The sequence below is a fragment of the Bison bison genome, unplaced genomic scaffold (assembly GCF_000754665.1).
Source record: "Bison bison bison isolate TAMUID 2011002044 unplaced genomic scaffold, Bison_UMD1.0 scf7180017863815, whole genome shotgun sequence".
In the NCBI taxonomy this organism is placed as follows: Eukaryota; Metazoa; Chordata; class Mammalia; order Artiodactyla; family Bovidae; genus Bison; species Bison bison.
Window position 1 is genome coordinate 234,539 of NW_011494387.1, and position 9,355 is coordinate 243,893.

The following is a 9,355-nucleotide window of genomic DNA, read 5'->3' on the forward strand; positions in this document are numbered from 1 at the left end:
GGGGAAAAAAATTGTCTTTTTTCTAACTATAAAAGCAATACTCATTCATTGTTAAAAAAAAAAAACAAAACAAGAACACTGAGAAAATATCGGAATTCCCTGGCCATCCACTTGTTAGAACTCCACACTTCCACTGCAGGCAGCACAGGTTCAATCCCTGGTCCAGGAACTAAGAGCCTGTGTGCTGCTCTGCGAGGCCAAAAAGAATAAACGAGAAAATATAGGAAAGAAAAAAGAAGGAAATAAAGAAAACTCATCTTTAAAAAAAATAAAAAAAAACTTCTTTTCGAGATGGGAAAATTATGACTCAGAGGGGTTCAAGAAACTTTGCCTTTTTTACTCATTTGCTATAAATCGAATTTATCCTCTGTCTTGCTAGATTGGCAGAAAACACAGCTGCAGTCAATATTTAGTATTTAGTTCAGGAAAATTTTTTGTTTCAAACACTTTTTTTCTCTAGTAGGCCTGGGTTTTGGAGAGCAAAACCCAGGAAGTCCTGTTACAACCTTCCACTGAGACTAGAAAGCAGTCTGAATGAAGGGAAGAAAAGAAGAAAAATACGGGCAAATGCAAGCTAAGATCTCAAAGAGCTGCCTTGCTGAGCCATGGCCGCCCAGCAGTAGAGGCCTGGGACAGGGCCTCCTGCTCTCAGCTCAGGGTCTGGGCTACGGAACGTCTGTCAGAGGAGGGCCTGCAGCCCTGCTCCACACCGCGTTCATAGGGTAGAAGCCAGCTCCCTCTGCAGGGCTACTCCCGGAAGGGGAGAGGATGTCCCGGATCTCGAGCCTGCGTCTCTCACCCGACCCTCCTCCCCATCCCTGCAGACCTGACCATCAAGGACACCTTCACCGAGGCCTCTCAGAGGCTCTATGGCAGCAGCCCGAGACCCCTGGGAAATGACAGCACAGCCAGCTTGGAGCTTATCAATGACTGGGTGGCCAAGAAGACCAACCTCAGGATCAGGCGGCTGCTGGACAGCCTGCCTGAGGACACCCGCCTCATCCTCCTCAACGCTGTCGCCCTGAGCGGTAAGGGGGAGTCTCCCCATCCTGAGATCTTCCTTCCCTTCCTGGTTTGAAACCCACTCAACCCCAAGCTCCACCCCTGGATCCCCGGTACCTGCCCCACCCCGTGCCCACAGAGCATTTAACTCCCTTTCCTCCGGTCCCCACCCGCCTTAGAGTCACCCTCCGCCTGCTCTTCCCTCTAGCCAAGTGGAAGATAGCCTTTGATAAAGGCAGAACAAGCACAAAGCCCTTTCACCTCAAATCCTCTGCCATCAAAGTGCCCATGATGAACAGCAAGAAGTACCCTGTGGCCTCTTTCACAGACCGGACTCTGAGCGCCCGGGTGAGTTCCTGGCCCCCCCCTCCTGTCTCAGAGCCTCTCGCGCGTCCTGACTTCCTTTCTGCTCTGGCTCCATTGGTGTGGGGCGCACCCTTCCACTGAAAACCCGTCTTCTGTCCTGCTTCCATCTCTGTTTCCACCCTATCCTTTCTCCTTCTCCCCCTCTCCAGCCTGGGCCAAGGGAGGCATTATATATTTGAGGTTGGAAAGCAAGATTCTAGTTTCCTCCTGCGTCTCTACTGCGTCAAATGGCAAAACGTGAGTCGTGTTCCTGTTCTGTGTCTTGGTTTCTCTTCCCAGTCAACCCACCAGTAGACCCTGCTTGCTTAGGAACTCCTGTGTGTGTCCCGGTGTACGCATGCATCTGTGTACATATGTGTGCACACGTCTGGGCATATCCATGTGTTCATGTATGTAGTAAATGCATGCGTGTGCATGTGTTAAATGGCTTAAGTTCCTTGGCAGAAATTGAACAGTATGATTTCAGTGAATGAAGAGGGAAGGAAGAGAGACCAGATGTTTTCCTGGTTTTCTTCCTTATGTTGTTATTTATTTCTTTCTTAAACTTTTTATTTTGTCTTGGTGTACAGCCAGTTAGGGCTTCCCAGATGGCTCAATGGTAAAGAATCTGCCTACCGATCCTGGAGATGCAGGAGATGTGGGTTTGATCCCTGGGTCGGGAAGATCCCCTGGAAAAGAAAATGGCAACCCACTCCAGTGTTCTTGCCTGGAAAATTCCATAGACATAGGAGCCTGGTGGGCCACAGTCCATGAGGTCACAAAGAGCCGGACAGGACTGAGCACACACGCACACACGCACACACGCACACACGCACACATGCACACACTCATAGCCGGTTAACAAACAATGCTGTGATAGTTTCAGGCGAACAGTGAAGGGACTCAGCCCTACGTGTGCGTGGACCCTCTCCCCCAAACCCCTCCCTTCCAGGCTGCCACGTAACACTGAACAGAGTTCCTTGTGCTGCACAGCAGGTCGCTGTTGGTTTCCCACTTTAAATATAGCGCCGTGTACATGAGTGACCAGATATTTCTGCCTTGTTAGGGTAGCAGGGCACAGACCTATGAGACAGGGAACAGCAGGAGATGCCCAGTGATGCGGGGTCAGGCTGAGAAAGACAGGACCTGTTCTGGAACATGCCAGGGCTGTTTCCACCCTGGAAGCTTTCCTACCCTTTCCCTCTGCTGGACCCTCTGCAGGCAGATTGTCACATACCTTGTTCCTCTGGCTCATCTGGTGTCAGCTAAAAGGTCAGCTAGGTGGAGGAGACCTCCCCCTGCTTAAAGTCGCCTCCTCCTCACCCTGTCTTATTCCTAATAATGTTTTGTTACTAATGTATCCATGGACTGTATTGTCTTTGTGTTGTTCAGTTGCTAAGTCGTGCCCAGCTCTTTGTGACCCTATTGACTTCAGCACGCCAAGCTTCCCTGTCCTTCACTGTCTCCCAGAGTTTGCTCGAACTCGTGTCCATTGAGTTGGTGATGCCATCGAACCATCTCATCTTCTGTCACCCCCTTCTCCTTCTGCCCTCAATCTTCCCCAGCAGTCTGCCCTTTGCATCAGGTGGCCAAAGTATTGGAGCTTCAGCTTTAGCATCAGTCCTCCCAATGAATATTCAGGGTTGATTTCCTTTAGGATGGACTGGTTGGATCTCCTTGCTGTCAGAAGGACTCTCAGGAGTCTTCCCCAGCACCACAGTTCAAAAGCAGGGTTCTTACCACTATCTGAATTACGTTGTCTATTTGCCTATTTAATTGCAGTCTTGTCTATCTCTCTGAGATTTTGTGATCAGAGACTTTCTCTCTCTTTTCCCTACAATATCTGAGGGCTGAGAGCAATGCCACATATAATAAGTGCTCATTATGTTTGCTGAATAAATGAATGTTCAATGGAAGATGCTAAAGGGAGCAACTCACTCAGAATGAGTGGCTAGGAAGATGTCACAGAAGTGGCTACTTTTGACCACTCTTAACCACCCATGCCCTTCTCCACCTCTCCATCCATCCATCCCTACCCAATGGCTTTCAGTATTGCCAACTGTTTAACAGAACCAGAATACGTGTGCAAGGCAGAAAGCGTGAGGATGCTGGGCAGGCTTGGGCCATCACTCTAACTCACAGTATTTGCGGGGAGAGTATCAGGGTGAGGGATTTTTAATGACAAAGGAGGAGGGTTTTTATGCAACCCCCCTCCCACTCTTTGGGTTTGGCCAGGTGACTTAGCCGGTAAAGAATCCACCTGCAAGGCAGGAGGCCTGGGTTTGATCCCTTGATTGGGAAGATGCCCTGGAGAAGGAAATGGCAGCCCACTCCAGTGTTCTTGCCTGGAGAATCCCATGGACAGAGGAGCCTGGCGGGCTACAGTCCACGCGGTCGCAAACAGTCGGAGACGACTGAGCGACTAACGCTTTCACTTTCACTCTCCCCACTCTTTACAGTTCCATGGGTTTTAAACAAATACTTTATTTGATATGGGCGTCCCTGTGGCTCAGCTGGTAAAGAATCCACCTGCAATACGGGAGACGTGGGTTCGATCCCTGGGTTGGGAAGATCTCCTGGAAAAGGGAATAGCTACCCACTCCAGTATTCTGGCCTGGAGAATCCCATGAACTGTATAGAGTCCATGGAGAAGAGTATAGAGTCTTGGAGAAGACTCTTGAGAGTCCCTTGGACTGCAAAGAGATCAAACCAGTTAATCCTAAAGGAAGTCAGTCCTGAATATTCATTGGAAGGACTGATGCTGAAACTGAACCGCCAATTCTTTGGCCACCTGATGTGAAGAACTGACTCACTGGAAAAGACCTTGATGCTGGGAAAGAGTGAAGGCAGGAGGAGAAGGGGACGACAGAGGATGAGATGGTTGGATGGTATCACGGACTCAATGGACATGAGTTTGAGCAAGCTCCAGGAGTTGGTGATGGATATGGAGTCCTAGTGTGCTGCAGTCCGTGGGGTCACAAAGAGTTGGATATGACTGAGTTGACTTTCACTTCACTTCACTTCACTTATTTGATGTGGTCACATTATAAATTCAAAATCAAAGTTTTACTTAAGCTTTTAAATTTTTAGCTGAAGTTGCTACATTATTAATCATAATTTTTTATAAAACACTTTCATTTGTTCTTTAATTAAACCACATTGACCAGATTAAAGTCCTTTAAGCCATTGTTTCATTTACAAATATGGTTAATTAATCTTCCCCTAAGCATTATGAGCTTATGTATATACTTTATAAATATACTTTGTACGTTTGGCAAACTTGATTTTCTTTTTTAACATGTTAAGTACTTGACTGGACAGAATCACACCCCTGTTTGTCCATATCTTGTGGCACCTGAAGCCCACTTGTGAAAATTAAATCTGAAGAGTAAATCAACTTTCAATCAACATCTCAACTTTATTCTCAAACCGAATGCACCTGTCCTACCCCTCTTTGTCCAAAAGCATGAAGCTAGCATGTCTGACTCTTAAAAATTATACACGCTATTTTAAATAACAAACACAGATTACTCTGAACGTATCACCCAGCGTTCATACTATAGAATTGCTTTATTCTGTCATTCCCATACTTCGTTCTAAATTTTCCTGGGATTTAAGGAGTATTTCCCCAACGAAGGGGGTTAGATTTACCAACTCAAGTATGCTAGGGTTACTAGCTGGAAATTTCAAGGCCAGAGTGTGGTGATTTTGGTCAGAGAGGCGAGGCCCATACCAGGATGTGGAGGGCGCAGCGTCCGGCCAGCACCCCGTGCGGCCCCTCTGCCGACAGCGCCCGAGTGGCCGTGCTCGTCCCGTGATACAGCAGTGTGCAACCTGCTTCTTCTGGGCCAGTTTTTCAAATTCCAACAACTGACAGGTTCCAGTTAACGTCTTCATCGCCCAGTTGAGTTCTGCATTCTAGATTATTCTTGTCCGTCTCTCAGCCTCGACCTTAATGCCATTTCAGTGATAGTCTCTTGTGTCCTCTCCGTCTGGGGTTCCCTTCTTGGCACTACTGACGCTTTGGGTCAGTGATTCTTCGTATAAGGCGCTGTCCCCGGCCCTGCAGGACTTAGGAGCGACCCTGACTTCTACCCCCGGACGCCAGTAGCACTCTGAGCGCCCGTTTCTGCCAGCTCCGAGCGTTACCAAACGTCACTGGGGGCAAATCATCCCGAGTTGAGAACACTCGTGTATTGCACTTGTGACTCCTGTACTTCTCTCCGACTTTTGTCTGGCCGCCAGTTGTAAGTCTTTCTACTGGCAAACTGCAAAGGTAGGCTGGGATCAGCTTGTATACCATGTTGAATGCCAGACCAGGAGGTTTTTTCCCCTCACAGGCAGGGAAAAGCCATCCAAAGTCTTTGAAAGGACAGACCCGATAACTCTGATGGTACATCATGTGCTTTCTGCACTTTATGCACAACATACATGAAAGGAACTGGGCTCAGAGGTCCCACTGCTTGCCTGGATCGCACAGCTCATCAGTGGCAGAGTATGGGTGTGACCTTCAGCCTGTGAAATCAGAAACTCTAGCTCATTTCTCTGCGTCTCACCAGCACAGGGCCAGACCAGCGCTGTTTGCCTACCTGGCCACCCCATCTTATGGCAAAGCCTGCGAGCCTAGTTCTGGCTCCTTCCTGAAACAGTACAGACTGGAGACCAGCCTCGGGTACCAGAAGGTAGGGGCCAGGAGAGAGCAGGGCAGGAAGACTGATAAGGTGCGTCTCTTCCTCTCCAGGTGGGCCGCCTGCAGCTGTCTCACAACCTCAGCTTTGTGATCCTGGTGCCCCAGACCGTGAAACACCATCTCCAAGACCTGGAGCAGGCTCTCAGCACCGCCGTCTTCAAAGCTGTCATAAAGAAGCTGGAGATGACCAAGTTCCATCCCACTCACCTGACGATGCCTCGCATCAAAGTGCAGAGCAGTCAGGACATGCTGGGTGAGTCCTGGCAGCCCCGGATTGATCCTAGGCCCCCAGAGGGGAAGAGGTTGTGTGTGTGGGGGGATGGGCCTTAAAATGTGGTCAACACTGTCTTGAGTATTTTTCATATCCATCGTCTCAGGTTGGGCTTCCCAAGTGGCTCAGTGGTAAGGAATCTGCCTGCCAATGCAGGAGATGCAGGAGACCCGGGTTTGATCCCTGGGTCAGGAAGATCCCCTGGAGGAAGAAATGGCAACCTACTCCAGGATTCTTGCCTGGAGAATCCCATGGGCAGAGGAGCCTGGCGGGCTACAGTCCATGGGGTCACACAGAGTCGGATGACTGAGCAACTGAAGACAAATGCGTGCCATACATATCCCTTCGTTTTCTTTTATCAAACTTGGTCTCCTAATAGATGATCTCATTTCCTGATCTTGTTTCACGCCCTGGTACGTGATGTCATTTGAGAACGAACGTCCTCCTTCTGATTCGTCACCTCGTTTCCAAGATCCTTGTTGATGAGGAAGCCGAGGCATCACTTGTCAGGGTTTTGGGGGGCTTGTGGCCAGGCCTCTGACCACTTGAGAGGAAGTGGTGACTGGAGTGAAGATGGGCCCACGGATTAAGGAGACCACGAACGGGACTGGAAGGCACACTGTAGTGTGATTACAATTTGATAACCAAGGAAGAGGAGGAGAAAGAGAGGGTTGGAACTTGGGATCAGCCCAGGAAATCAGGACCCATGTCTCCAACTGCTGAGGTTTCCGTGCTGGTCTTTTTTGGTTTTGTTTCTTAACGTAATATTTTAATTTTAAAAGTACTTTAAATGACTATTTTTTACATTTCACTTTTTATAGTTTTTAGAGGTTGCTTTCCGTTCACAGCGTCTGCCGAACGCGGGCTGCGTCCCCGTGTTGACAGTCGTGCAGGCCTCTGACGCGTTGTTTCCCCCGTCTGCGCCCTAGATTACTTTGACTTCATCTACGACGTCAACCTGTGCGGGCTGACGGAGGACCCGGACGTGCAGGTGTCTGGGATCCGGCACCAGGCCACCCTGGAGCTGACGGAGAGCGGGGTGGAGGCGACTGCGGCCTCGGTCGTCTCCGTGGCCCGCAACTTGCTGCTCTTCGAAGTGCAGCAGCCCTTCCTCTTCCTGCTCTGGGACCAGCAGCACAAGTTCCCGGTCTTCATGGGTCGGGTGTACGACCCCAAGGGCTGAGCCCGCCCCGGGGCCTCAGCTCACCTAGCTGCAGCCCGCTCTGCACTTGCCCCTCCCCACTCCCACCTCAGGCCTGCCTCCACCCGAAGGGCTCCCCTGGGGTCCTTCCCTCCTCCCTTACCGTGACCCCTCCAAAGCACTTTTTGCCACCTTCTCTGGTACAGATACAGCGGACTTCACAAATAAAACCTGGCAAACCGTGACTTTCTTTGTCATTGTCTTTCAATTTTACAGGACGAGGGCCTCCATGGCCCCTGTATCAGCTAGCTGCTGCCGTGTAACAAGTCACTCCAAACTTAATGGCTTAGAATAGCAACCGTTTATTATTTCACAGAAGTCCGGGGGTTAGGGCTGAACTCACCGATCTGGGCTGGGCCAGGCAGACCTTCCCTGTGCTCGCGCATACGTCTGTAGGAGTTGGTGGGGTGACCGGGGGTGACTGACCTACAGTGGCCTCAGCTGGACCACCTTGGCTCTCCTCTGCACATCCATCTCCTGGATCCTTCCAGCAACGCTCACCTGCGGTGGCACAGTTTCCAAGTGAAGAGTCAGAGACAGGCAGTCCTTTCCACACCCTGCGGCTCGGCTTGCATCAAGTCTACCATAGTCCTGTTGGCCAAAGCAAGGCACATGGCCAGACCTAGAAGCAGAGTGGGAAAGCGCTACAGAGTGGAAGGGCGGAGCCACTCACTGAGCGCTTCCAATGCGATCTATTTATCACAGCCTGTATCTTGTTCATTTGTTTGCAACAACAGTAATAACAGTAGCTCACGTTGTTGAGAACTGACACGTCCGCTGAGAGCTCTGCACGCTTAGTGGTTACCCCGTGGACCTAGCCCGCCAGGCTCCTCTGCCCACGGCATTTCCCAGGCAAGAGCCCTGGAGTGGGCTGCCGTTTCGTCCTCCAGGGGATCTTTCCAACCCAGGGATCAAACCCTCGTCTCCTGTGTCTCCTGCACTGGCAGGCAGGTTGCAGACATCAATCCTCACAACTGTATATGGTAAACTCTAAACTTGAAGAGGCTAAGTCTTGCCCAGAATCCTGCAGTTTAGGTGCCAGTCCTGGGATTGCAAAGTACATCCTTATGACCGAAGTCTGAGCTCTTAGCCACTCTCTTCTATGTCCCTCGCCTTCTATCTCCGAATCCTGCCTTTTCTTCATAGTTCCTTTGCTCAACCAATTTACTGAGCACCCAGCATGTGTCCGGCACTGTGCTAAGAGCAGAGGAGACAAAGATGACGTGAACCTAAGGCCCGCCTTTAAGATCTACACCTTGATGGGGGAGACAGATAAGGAAGATAGACTTCTAACACAGAGCATTTTTTTTTAGTCTCCGAAGACGTCTCTCAACACGTTGTCCCCATTTCCAGCTTGTACCGCTAGACTCACGGATGCTCCAACTCTGAGCCCTTCTCTTTCCCTCTTTCCCATTCTGCTTGGCTCTCATCCCATCATTTTGTCTCCATCTCCTGTCTCTATTTATGTTTCTCCATCCCTCCCATTCCCACCCCCAGCCCACCACGTCTCTCCTGTGGCCTCTTCTCCTCTCCTTGTTACAGCGTTGTCAGTTTAAACATGCCCATTAATTTCTGACTTTAGCCCTTCAGCTGCAGGCCTGGTCGTCCTTGACCCCTCCCACTTACCCTGCCTCCCCCACGGAGTTAGGCTGGTCTCCTTCTCCGTGTCCTGGGCTGGGGTGCCACGCTCAGGGCTGAAAGGCAGGATCGGAGGTACCAGTTTCCTGTGTTTTAACTGCACCATGTGGCGTGTGGGATATTAATTCCCCGACGAGGGATCGAACCCACACCCCCCGCACCACGCCCTGCAGGGGAAGAACGGACTCAGCCCCTGGCCCTTCGGGGA

The 9,355-nt window shown here is 50.4% G+C and overlaps 1 protein-coding gene across 1 annotated transcript in view; it reads left to right on the forward strand.

Moving 5' to 3' along the window:
- The window catches only part of SERPING1 (serpin peptidase inhibitor, clade G (C1 inhibitor), member 1), a 12,485-nt gene extending 4,791 nt beyond the window's left edge, over positions 1 to 7,694 (forward strand). The window contains exons 3-6 of the mRNA XM_010833601.1: positions 825 to 1,028; positions 1,211 to 1,350; positions 6,089 to 6,290; positions 7,238 to 7,694. Coding sequence (XP_010831903.1) covers positions 825 to 1,028; positions 1,211 to 1,350; positions 6,089 to 6,290; positions 7,238 to 7,491 — 800 coding nt within the window. The 3' untranslated portion in view covers positions 7,492 to 7,694. The remainder of the gene's footprint in view (positions 1 to 824; positions 1,029 to 1,210; positions 1,351 to 6,088; positions 6,291 to 7,237) is intronic.
- The last annotated feature ends 1,661 nt before the right edge of the window (positions 7,695 to 9,355 follow it).